The 12,113-nt window shown below is 48.0% G+C and overlaps 5 protein-coding genes across 5 annotated transcripts; 1 reads left to right on the top strand and 4 right to left on the bottom strand.

Annotated features, from left to right (window-relative positions):
• Positions 1 to 161: 161 nt before the first annotated feature.
• On the bottom strand, positions 162 to 1,719 carry ARB_07635 (uncharacterized protein; the record flags this gene model as incomplete). The annotated part of the gene is made up of 4 exons (XM_003014282.1): positions 162 to 489; positions 590 to 777; positions 845 to 1,296; positions 1,392 to 1,719. 4 exons carry the CDS (start codon positions 1,717 to 1,719, stop codon positions 162 to 164), a joined length of 1,296 nt encoding a protein of 431 aa, XP_003014328.1.
• Positions 1,720 to 2,435: 716 nt separating this feature from the next.
• On the bottom strand, positions 2,436 to 5,371 carry ARB_07634 (uncharacterized protein; the record flags this gene model as incomplete). The annotated part of the gene is made up of 3 exons (XM_003014281.1): positions 2,436 to 4,852; positions 4,927 to 5,080; positions 5,189 to 5,371. 3 exons carry the CDS (start codon positions 5,369 to 5,371, stop codon positions 2,436 to 2,438), a joined length of 2,754 nt encoding a protein of 917 aa, XP_003014327.1.
• Positions 5,372 to 6,581: 1,210 nt separating this feature from the next.
• ARB_07633 (uncharacterized protein) lies at positions 6,582 to 7,667 on the bottom strand (the record flags this gene model as incomplete). Its single annotated transcript, XM_003014280.1, has 1 exon — positions 6,582 to 7,667. The coding sequence occupies one exon, from the start codon at positions 7,665 to 7,667 to the stop codon at positions 6,582 to 6,584; it is 1,086 nt and encodes a 361-aa protein (XP_003014326.1).
• Positions 7,668 to 8,210: 543 nt separating this feature from the next.
• On the bottom strand, positions 8,211 to 9,945 carry ARB_07632 (amino acid permease family protein, putative; the record flags this gene model as incomplete). The annotated part of the gene is made up of 3 exons (XM_003014279.1): positions 8,211 to 8,395; positions 8,437 to 9,410; positions 9,449 to 9,945. 3 exons carry the CDS (start codon positions 9,943 to 9,945, stop codon positions 8,211 to 8,213), a joined length of 1,656 nt encoding a protein of 551 aa, XP_003014325.1.
• Positions 9,946 to 11,037: 1,092 nt separating this feature from the next.
• Positions 11,038 to 11,871, top strand: ARB_07631 (uncharacterized protein; the record flags this gene model as incomplete). The annotated part of the gene is made up of 1 exon (XM_003014278.1): positions 11,038 to 11,871. The coding sequence occupies one exon, from the start codon at positions 11,038 to 11,040 to the stop codon at positions 11,869 to 11,871; it is 834 nt and encodes a 277-aa protein (XP_003014324.1).
• Between the last annotated feature and the right edge of the window lie 242 nt (positions 11,872 to 12,113).

Raw genomic sequence — 12,113 nt, 5'->3', positions numbered from 1 at the left:
AAAAGGTAGTTTATACGTTGTGGATAGGCCATGTCGGGCCAAAGAAAGAGATCATGTTAGGGAACCTAGGCACCTCAGCGATCAGCAGCTGCTTTATATCCAAGAATTAAGCAGGACTTAAGGGCATCCAGAATATTTTAGTTAGTTATTTCGTCACTCACTCACCCAGGGACTCCCAGACCAAGATACGACTCCGGGTGAGTCTTCCATTTTTCACGAAGATCGACGCCCCCCTGGCCAACAAGCGGGAACTTGGGTCGGTACGAAGTGTCGAAGCCTGTGGCGCATATGATCGTATCCGCCCTTCTCTCGGTACCATCTTCGCCGATCAACCCGTCTGCTGTGAATTCAGTCACTGCCGTGAAGTGGACGTCGACGTTGTCCTGCTGGATCGCCGCCATAAACGGATCTGCAGGGGTCATTCTGCGGCATCCCACGCCAAACGAAGGCAGAAATCCTATTATTTTGTCAGTTATTTCATCAGCCTGACTGCTAACTGGTTAGCTGTCATGATGAAGGCGAAAAGATGGCTATTATACCCCTTAAGAGACGCTCGTCTTTGATGCATTCGGTCATTCGCTGCTCGTACATCTGGCGGACAGCCGCCTGTGCCGGGCTCCCCTTATAAAACATCCCCCAGAGGGCATTGATCTGGTCTTCCCAGGACTTGCAATGCTCAACCAGCGCCTGCGGATCGGACCTGAATCTCTCCTTCTCTTCGTCCGAATAGGCTGAGTTGCCTCCCTGGTTTCCCGCAATGGCCGCGAACCATGTACCCTATATAGACGGGGTGGTCAAGATATGAGGCCACCGAAAGGGGTGTGCATCCAGAGCGCAGACTTACTGTCCTCACGAATACATCCATATGTTTTACGTGTGGCTGCATACCAGGAACCGTCTGGATGCTCGAGGCTCCGCTGCCAATTACTACAACGTTCTCCCCTTTCCATTGCTCTTCCTGGTAGTCTTTCGGCCATGCTGCGGTATGAATCAACTGTCCTCTCCCGTTAGTTATCAACACAGATAGACCGGGAGCCTCAGAAGCCATCAGGGAGATGATTACCCTTCCCGTGAATTCATCAAGCCCAGGAATATCTGGCCACTTGTACTTATTCAGGAACCCCGAAGCATTCAACAGAACATGGCACTTCTCTTCGATAACGATCTGGGATCCATCCGGCGCCGTCTGACTGAGCTCTACTCTCCACTGGCCGCAGGCCTCTTCCCAGTAGGCGCCTGTCACTCTCGTGTTGAAAGTCATGTACTTGCGAAGATCAAAGACTTCGCACACTTTGTCTAGATACGCCCACACGTCTGTGACATATGAATAGATGTTGTTCCACTCGGGCTACCAAATATATCAGTATCCATCTTAACATCAATACACCCACCCTCCCACGGTGGACAGGACATGGTGATACCAACATTAGGAGCAAAGTTGAATATATAAGAGTGACTCGGCGCATCGCACGCACAGTTTGGATATCTATTCTCCAGCCAGGTACCACCTATATCATGGTTCTTATCATATACAACATGCTCAACATTCTGGCAATGCTTCTGGATGTTGTAGGCCATCATGATACCGCTCAGGCCCGCTCCTATAGTTAATACCTTGATCTTTCTATTATACCCGTTAAACATCGCCTCTTTATCGATTTCGTATGCAGAGCCAGGTCTGCTGCTCGTGTCGAACTCCGGTGTAACTCTAGGCGCCATTATCGTGGGATATAATAACAATCTCTACTGCCAAAGAATGGTATAAAACGAGTTGCTAACGAGGCTACCTGCAGGTATATACCTTTGAAAGGGAGTAAATCCCAACCAGGAAGCTTCCTTCCCTTTATACATCCTAGCATGTCCTATGTCGAGGCTGAATCTTTCGTACGAGCTGGCCTAGAACATGGTGGTGTCCGGGTACGGACAAGGGTACACACACGCAGTGTAGCCTGTATGTGTCGGCGGGCTTCCATTAACCACTTCAGGAAGCACGGCCTCTTCTCTGCCTCACCCATGCAGGGCACGGCTTGTGCTTCCAGGTGTGCCGCGAACTGTCCCGCGGCCTCCGTATGGTTGGAAATGCAGCCAACTCGGGTTGTTCGCACATCCAGCCATGCAACATTCGCGAGGATATCCCGACTGGAACCAGACGATACCCTCCAAATCAGCTGCTGTGCATATTAAAGTACTTTCTGACTGCGCCGCAGGGGTCCAACATCCAAGTCTATGCCCTCATAGGCTGGTCGAAGACCTGACATGGAAGAACATGCATTATTGTGACTAGGATTAGATATTACTGGCTTGGATACATACACACACGCGTACATCTTAGCTGGAGAACTACATTTACGTCACAAGGTACTAAGCGCGCTCGCAATAACAGAGGGCCAGGGGTTATATCAAGGCCTGTGGAACACAAACCCTAGTCTTGTATGTCAAAATTCGACAGTCAGAGGTAGGTCTCTTGAACTCTGCCCAGCCCATATCTTGAATTTCCCGGCTGTAGGAATTATCCAGTTCTGCTGGTAAATGCTCCAGTAGCTCAAGTCCTTCCGTGTCAAGGACAAGGTCACTTCCTTTGACTGACCGGGCTGTAGCTCGACCTTTTCGAAGTTCCGTAACACACGGTTAGGGAAGTCTATAGATATCACCCGCTCATCCTCATCTTCCCCTTCTTCTTTGACTGTCTCGTTAACACCGGACGGGAAAGAGACGTAAAGTTGAACCACAGTTTTACCAGCTCGTTCCCCAGTATTATTAACCGTGAGACTCACATTGACCATGGACTCGAAGAGTGATGGATTGCCTCCTTCACCGCCCCCAGCAGTCAAGTTGTATTCGTCAGTACGCTGCCGGAGAAAGTGAAGGCGCTCCGTTTCCTGAACATCGTCCACGGACGAGATGTATGGATAGACATATCTTTCTAGCCCGTTGAATCCTTCAGGGAACAGGGCTGAATCTGGATCTGGGATGCTTTCATTATATGAAGGTAGAGTCACGTTAACCTCAGACCGTGAATTTGCTGTCGCCGATTTCTGGCTTAAGGCTTTGATTTTGATACCCGACAATTGAAAGGAGGTATATGATAGGCCATAGCCAAACTCGTACCGGGGCGTGATGTTCTGCTTGTCAAAATACCGGTAATCGAAATATAACCCCTGGGTGAAGTTTTTCTGGGGTACCACGTCGTCGCTCTCATACAGAACCTTGGACTCGGGTCCATAATCTTCAGGATCCTTTGCGATGGTATACGGGAGTCTCCCAGTTGCATCGACTCTGCCAAATAAGACGTCTCCAAGGGCTCTGCCACTCTCCTGGCCGGGTAGATTTGCAAGCACAACAGCTTTAATTCCAGGCTCTTCAATCCAATCTTCCATCATTACTGGGCCAACAGAATGAAGAACCACGATAGTGCTTCCTTTGCCTTTGCCACACTTATCCGAGGCCTGCCTAATTAAATTATTGCCATCCTTTTGAATGGACAAGTCGTTGCGATCCCCATATATCCCTTCCCAGGAGGCAAATCCCTCCCCTGAATCCGCATTGGCGAATACAATGCATAAGTCTTTATCCTCCAAATCGTTATCTTGGATGCCGTTATAAAGGTATTCATTTAGAGACACATTGTTGCTGTCATACGTCTTCTTGATCTCGTCCCACGGTGTGATGAGATATGGGAACTCGACCGCGCCACTGCCCCATCCGGATCCAAGAGTGCCCTGGTTGCAGGACCTATCGGGGCAAACGTTTGGCCCATCCCCTGGGCCAGCATCTTCCCCAAAGACACCTACCTTGGTCTTCCTATCCGAAGTGGTTCCTTTTGCAGAGAGGGGCAATATTCTATCTTCATTCTTTAAAAGGACAGTGCCTTCAACCGCAATTTCTCGAGCAAGATCAATGTGGGAATTATTCCACACATTTGGTGCCCGGACATAGCGATTGACAGTCACATTTTGGTCATCATCGCTCCCTTCATGCAAATGACCCGTTTTATTCTTCGTCCAGGACGAAAAATTGGGGCCTCCTCTGCCGTCAGGAGGTGGTTTTTCCCACTCATCTTGCTTCAATTGATACCATGCCGCAACAATTCTGGTTACCATGTAGTTTAATTTTCCGACTTCAATGGATCCATTAAGAACGGCAGAAGTCAGATTTGGCCCCCAAAATGATTCTCCCGAGTCTGAGTAGTGTATTTCCCCTGGCATGCTCACGTCCATTCCTGCAAGGGCGCTTGCAACACCAAGTTGTTGACCATACCAGTCTGACTGAACGAAACCCTGGAATGCCAACTCATCTTTAAGTATTCCGTTCAAAAGCCGGTTGTTGTTGCAGGAGTATGTGTTGTTCACCATTTGATAGGCACACATTACACTACCAACACCGGCACGGACGCTTTCGGAAAATGGCCAGACGTACACCTCATGAAGTGTGCGGTCATCTATATTGGTAGACATGGCTTCAGAATTATTCCATTCATGTGGCTGCCGAAAGTGTTCTTGTTCGTTCAGAACAAAATGCTTTGCGGTGGCAATTACGCCTTCGTTTTGCGTCCCTCGTATGGTTTCTGCGGACGCAATTCCTTGAAGAACAGGATCGGTGCCAAAGCCTTCCCAATTTCGTCCTCCCGCTGGAAGAACGCCCAGAGGGCCCATGGAAGGACCTAAGAGCACATTCACCCCTTTTCGCCGAGCCTCTCTTCCCAGTGCTTCACCTCTTTTATACATCAGCTCCCTGTTCCAGGTAGCTCCAACAGTGATACCGGCAGGAAACGCGGTAATGTTGTCAGCAAAGCGTATCCCTAGCGGACCATCTTGTAGACATAACGAAGGAAATCCAACTTCTGTGGCAGGGCCTGGGGAACAGCGTTAGTTTGTGTACGTTAAATGCTAAGCATTGGTGGTGATAGAAAAAGCTAACCCGTATTACCCACGCAAAGCCCCATTTGCCAGCCTACACCAGTTGTAACATTGACCTTTTCCACCAGAGTCATATTGTTCACCAGTGACTGGGCCTTGAAATAGCTATCTTGCCATCTTGGGACCGTTTTAACCTGCGGAGAACGCTGTTTCATGGGAAATGTCTAGTAGAACGAATATTAATATGCATTGGAAGCATTCATGAATCCTACTGGTTTTGGAAATTGGTAATGTGGAAAACTGCAGACATTTTTCATGTTTCTAAGACTTACTCTGTTAGGGATGTGGTATTTGCGCTGTAACCTGGGACGGTCGAGGCTCTCCTGGCTTCCCCAGAATAGAAATATAATGATTATAGTGAGAAGAGCAGCTATTAGGAAGAGTATTAGAGAAAGGAACCTCCTTTGCTTGATCCATGCTGGGTTGTGATTCCTCGTTTCTTTCAACTTATCCATAACTGGGGGATCAGTCGATGAAATCGGGTGGGCTGGTGATGGAAATCATGAACCAGCATTTAAATGTCAGTTCTCAAGTTCATAACCTGAGCCTGTGTATTCTTTTGATCAACTTTGACAAGGCGACCTAGTTTGGGATCTCTTTGATTGCGAAACAGTCGTGATTGTCCGGTTGGTGTAAAGAAGTAGTGCACTGAATTGAATAGTGAATACTCATTTCTATCCGTCATGGAGAATATGTAGAAGTAGCAATGCCATATTGCAGGGTATATACACCGAAAAGGGATGTAGTTATTTCCCAGTGGCAACAAATAGGGAACCAATTATGACGCATATGCTCTGGCCGGTCGAATTCTAGAGCTGAGATAAATGGGCAGCTATGGACATAACACTTCCAGTAGAGCCAATGACTGACAAAACGCATGACTACATCAAGCAAATGCATGAGCGGTCGAGAGTAAATTGTATGGAGAAATCTGAGCGTTCGAGTGGCGTTTCTTTCCTTCTATTCAGCCTCAAACGAGGAGACTATTATGTAATCGCAGACTTTAGTATAGTGGCCAATGGTAATGCAAGTATTTATTATATCATACTGATATAAGGTTTCAAGCTGCTGTAAAGTGTCTTATTGGCTAATTCTTATCAAGTCTTCCAGCCAATAGAAAGGCGTGGCGCTTCCCCCTTTTACCCTAGAGCCGTCATGCCATCCCCTTCATTTTAACCCCTTTATTTTAACATTCTCGATAATTATATTTGCTGGTAGAGTACTCTGTACGTCTGTTCAGTAGCTATCCGGTGTAAATGACATATATTCAGTATAAAAATGTGGGGTCAAATGTCCCCGAATATCCCATATATACTGAACAGAATCTTGGAAGCTCTGGAATTTTATATAAGAAGGATTGTCAAGGAACCATATACCCCAGAACTTTACTGTCTTACTGTACGGTACAGAACTTTGAGATATACTATAGGAGATTCTTTCTATTTCAAAGCATCGTACGGGGTGTATACTTGCTAATCGATATACAACATCAGAATACTGACAGGTGTCCGAGCTGTCGGTCTAATGCCCTATTCACTAAATTTGTACATTTCTTGTACAAGAAATCAGGAGGGAAGACCTCATGATATGATGGTTCTGAATGATGGGCTCCCATCGCGATATAAAATGGGTATGTGATAAAGCACATGTTCATTGAACAAGACATCAACGTTTGGGGAAGAACACGCCCATGAACAAGAGACACTGTGTTGTTTCTGACTCGATAGAGAAAACAAACGGCTTATTAAAAACAAGGACGGTCGATGGCTCCGCCACACTCCTGGTCATCATTACGGCAGTGGCAGCGGCGGCCCTGGTACCCTGTTCATCAATCGTAATAGCCGAGTTATGGAGGATAGCACTGAGAACATTTTCTCCGGCTCCCATCTTGGGAAAAGTAGAGGGAAGATAGGTCCCTATGCGCTGGAAAACTTCCAAAAGATCCATACCGTAGGACATATCAACCTTTGGAAACCCGAGCCTACTGACTTTTTTCTGGCGGAATGGAGCCTGCTCAGAAGACAGACTGGACAAAACCTCTTGCATTGATACACCATCTCGCGGTAGATAAGCCTTGAATGAAGTTGATGCAGAAAAGCTCTCAGCTTCATATGGTAGCTTCACTGCATTGTACTTTGGTGTATCGCATACGAATATTTCTTCTCCGAAACGAAACATCATGTCAACACGGCGAATATCTGAATCCGTGACCTTGAATGGATAGTCTGTTGTGGTATTTTTCGGATCAAACTTTTCTTTCCAGGTGCCCTTGAATGCTAATGCGTTGATGAGTACAAGGTGAGAGTGAGCAAGGTTGTCATTGCAAATCATGTTGTTGATCATGCCCATTGTGTTGTCTGATATCCAGCCGTTTATGATGGTCAGCCCGTCAAGTAGGCGTGGGAATTCCATATTTGCGCAAACCTCAAACCCTTCCAAGAAGCGGGCGTACTCATCATCTAGTACTGTCCCTTTGTCAGCAAATATTGCATTTGCTACTGCAGTGGTGTCTTTGCAGTTCTTTAGGAGGTGGTGGACAACGTCGAATTGCTCTGGCGTCGCCACGCCCAGCGAGGTGCACATCCTCTCTGCGTCCGACGGGGTGGCAGCACCTATTAACATGGCCATCGCGATGCCTATGGATGCAGGGGAGATAGCGAATCCTGACTCTGGAATTTCCTGGCCACATAAATCCTGCAGTATTGCCCGCGCAGCGCCGCTGATGCAGGAATAAGCAGGATGGACAGCCATGGTGAATATTCTTGGAGTAGAGTGCAACGAGGCTGTCCAGCTACCAACTGATGGATAAAACCAGAGAAACGCCTCTTTCTTGATGGATATTGAGCCCGGTAACCTGGAGTTGGAAGATGTTGATGAATGTTGGTTGAATTACAGCAAGAGAAAAAGGTTCTATCTATTTATTTATGTTTGTTTTGATCAGTTTTCTTGGTCAGGCAGGCATGGTTGAACATGTGAGGAGGCAGCGATGGCTTCGCTTGGGTCAAAACCAATGACAGCGATATAGTTCACAAGCCCAAGTACAGGGAAACAAGTACGGAGGGGGCGCCGGCGGAGACAAGACACTGCAACTACAGACCAGCTGGCTTGCTAGGGGCGAGCTATAGGTGAGTGAGTCTACTTCTGTATCAGTCACTGAAATTTTAATCTTCTATGCTTTAGTTATATCAAGCGCTTTTATGAAACTTCAAAGCGTAACTAGCCATATCTTTATGTGCAAACGTTGAAGATAAAGGAAAAGCTATGCATATGTACTCTAAAAAACCGTTAAAATAGCTACTTATGTACAACACTGCTGCGTCGATGGAGGGCTTCTGCATCTTCGTGGCGGGCGGTTTGTCCACGGTACTCTCGCTTTCCTCGAAGGAACCAGTCGGCGACGATGATCATAATGACAACAAAGTAGACGACAGAGACGTAGTTCATAGCTTTTGGTAGATTGTTAGTTGATATGATTGTGGCTAATCAAAAGGGGTTAGACAGGGGTAAAGAGTAGACTTACTTCCAGCAGTGACAGGATAGACTGAAGGGAAAGAATACATAATGAGAGTAAATAGCGTCCAACAGAGCAGGATGATGTTGGCAGCAAGACCAAACTTGCCTAGCCAGAAGGGCCCATGCTGAATGTTGTTCCGTCCCTTGATAAGAAGACAGACAACCGGGATGACGTATGACACGTACAACAGCACGATGCATGCAGTGACCATGCTGTTGAATGCAGTTGAGGAACCAAGGAACAAGAGCCCCAAAAGACCAACGATGGTGCAACTGAATGCATGAGCCGCCAGGGGTACATCGAGTTTGGGGTTGATCTTATTCAGGCCCAGGGTGGTATGGAAAGGGAGGCCGCGGTCGCGGGCAAAGGACCAACATAAGCGAGACTGCCATGTATGAGAAGCGATCTGGCAACCAATTCCAGTGGCCAGGACGAGAGATTCGAGGACAATGGCGCCGGCTTTGCTACCGAGGGCCTGGAAGTAGAGTTCGAGGATGGGCACACCAGTCGGGGATTTGACTACAGTGTTGAAGTCGTTCAGACTAAAGAACATAGAGATCACATAGAACCATGCAGTAACAAAGCCGATTGCAACTGTTCCCATTATAGCGATGGGGATAGATCGTTCGGGGGCAGCGACTTCTTCAGCCATATGCGTTGCGGCATCAAGACACGCAAACACCCAGTTGGTATTGATTAAACCAACCAGATACGCAATGCCATCCTGCTTCCAACCTGTGGAATTAATGAATGTCGCAAAGACGAACTTGGCTGACTGGTGTGTGGGTGCTTTGGCGGGAACAGTAATGAGGATCGTAATAAAGGAGATCAAGGAGGTATAGAGCGTAACAGTGGCGATCTTGGGGAGGAGTCTTCCGACGCAGTTGAACAGAAATGCAAACCCGTTTATCACCTGGTAGGCAACGACAGTATGCCATGGCTGAGGGACGCTATTAGTATGGTAGTCAGCCTCTCTATAACTATACACTATTAGGTGAAGTACACTAGAGTTTCTTACAAGTCAGGATGGCCCATCTGCCACATACCAACCGCGGCCGCACCGAGTCCCAGAGCAACACTGGCAGATGTGAAGATGCTCCCGGCCCAGGCAAACCAGCCGGTCAGATACGATGCAAAATTGGCATACTTCTTGGGAGCCAGCTCATTTGCCCAGAAGTACTGTCCTCCAGCATTGGGCATGGCACTGGCCAGCTCAGAGAGGGTGATGGCAACACAGGTCGAGATGAATGCGATCCATGGTATGCCATAGATGGTCAGCACCGCACCCCCTGAGTTGATACCCGTAACCAGTGAGGCAGAGATACCAAACCACGAGTTGGTAAGGGAGAAGCCAACGGCAAGCAAGGAAAGCACCGAGAACTTGCGGGTCATGTCCTGGGTGTACCCCATGGCCGCCAGCTTGGCTGCATCGCTATCGATCGATCCCTTTTCATCCCCGGAGGATGGAGGGGACGGGTACCTCTCCGCCTTGGGGCCGATGCTCTCGTGGTCCATCTTGATCAATGAGGATTTAGTTATCCCAAGAGCTAGCTAGTAGTTCTAGTAGTTACTGGCGATAGTTGACGGGCGAAGTAACAAAGGCTGGTAGGGCAAGCTCTCGATGGCTTAAAGAGGAAGTCGGTCTCGAGATTGTTTGTCGCATATGGGATTTCAATGGACTTCAATGGGATTTCACGGGCAGCGGGTCGAAATCACTGTACGGAGTATAGAGACAGCTCTAGTCCATCTACAGCTCCTTGATGATGATATGGGTTGTCGCTTATGGGTGGTACACGGTGCTACGCATCCGGTGTGGGCGATGCATGCACTGATAGCCTCTCTTCGTCCAGGGAGGAGGTGAAGACGTTGATATAAGTAATTCCCTTTTCCCAAGCGAAGAAAAAAAAAGATTTGTCCACTCTGGTGTGGAGTAACTAGTCCAGAGAATTTTCACGGCTTCTTGCCGACTCGAATATTTTTAGTTGATACGAGCAACTTTCACAAGCTTGAGTTGTTCGATGTCTTTTCTCAAATTTTTAGTTAACTATGCGGCCTCGTCCTCTCGTCGTGAGGATTTAATGCAGACTCGAGAGATGATGCTGCAGTGCAGCTTCTTGAAGGATCAGAATCTGCGGGAAAACACCGGCTAGTTATCCCTGGGCAAGTGTGAGTTATGAAGCCGCGAGGTGGCCACCAGAGTTTTAAGGGAGAAGCGCCATGATGTCATGTTCCGCCAGTGTTGCATCCGCCGAGCGAGGGTTCGGAGATGAGCGATGCTGACGGTGTTGGCGTAGAGCTGGAGTTGAGCTCAGTTCGTGTTGCTAACTAGCGACACTGATGCCCAGCATGTAACTAACTGGATGTCGAGCAAAAGCCGTAAATGGTCTGTCTTGGTTGTCATCAAGCCAAGCCGTAGTTTGCTGGTTATGTACGATGAGTCTTCAAGAGTCTTTCTCGCTCATGCATAACTATCCCTCGTACTCCGTAGGGATGTGCCATATAAAAGGTACTCCGTAAGACAGCACAGGGGTTCTGGAGTCGCAGCAATGTTGAATACCCCAGAGTAACTAAACAGTATATGATAGTTACTCTCCAACTGCCTCCGCCATGGCTTTATCCGCACCTGAGTCGGCCATAACATTTTATGACATCGCCCTCGCATCGCCAGTAATAGAAAACGCAGCCTCTCCCAACCCTTGGAAGTCCAGATACGCTCTCAACTTCAAGAAAATTCCTTATAAGACGAATTGGATTCCTCTGCCTGATATAAGCACTGTCAGGACCTCACTTAACATCCCAGCGTCACGTACCTTCGCCGATGGGTCTCCATATCACACTCTCCCTATGCTATCTGACCCAGCTACGGGCAAAGTTATAGGAGATTCCCTTGAGATCGCCGTGTATCTTCAGCGCCAGCACCCCTCGTCTGGAGGAGACCTGTTCCCAGAGCAAGACCTGTCTTTCACCTATGGAGAAGGCCCAGTGCTGTTCGCGCCCATCGCGGAGTCGAAGGTGGAAAAGGCCATAGAGGCATACGTTAAATTCAACACCAGTGTCGACGCTGCGTTTACCGCACATGTGCCGCTCATGGTACACGGACTACCTTTTGATCCAGCCACGGCCGAACAGTCAAAGGCTGAATTCTCACGGAGAGCAGGAATCCCATGGGAGGACTTGTCGGTTAAGGGGGAGCAGAGAGGCGAAATGCTCAAGTCGTATGAGCAGGCCCTCTCTGGACTAGCGGAGCTGTACAAGAGAGACATAACTGGGCCGTTTCTGTTGGGCAACATACCGTCCTATGCGGATTTCATCGTCGGAGGATGGCTGAGAATGAGCCAAGTCACCCTCCCCAGGGAAGAATGGGAGGCTTTGAAGAGCTGGCACGACGGGATCTTTGGACAACTTCACCAAGCGCTTGAGGCGTATGCCCAGATGGACTAGGCGCAGAAAACTATTTAGACATTGTCTTCAAATCGAAAACTTCAATCCAATTTTAGACCTCTATCAAAAACATATAAACCCAGAACGCCAATGGCCCGGATTCTATCTAATTAGTGCCCGTCTCTGTCTATAAAAAAAAAAGAAAAAGAAAAAAAAATAGATACCCGGTCACGTATACCGGAGACGAACGATACCAAACAACGGGCGGCAAAAAACAAGACATAAACTCGTGAGATATCCGA

The sequence above is a fragment of the Trichophyton benhamiae genome (assembly GCF_000151125.1).
Source record: "Trichophyton benhamiae CBS 112371 chromosome Unknown Abenha-F-W-01a06.fp72, whole genome shotgun sequence".
Lineage (NCBI taxonomy): Eukaryota > Fungi > Ascomycota > Eurotiomycetes > Onygenales > Arthrodermataceae > Trichophyton > Trichophyton benhamiae.
Note: the sequence above shows the minus strand (reverse complement) of the source record. Positions and strands in the feature narration are given on the sequence as shown.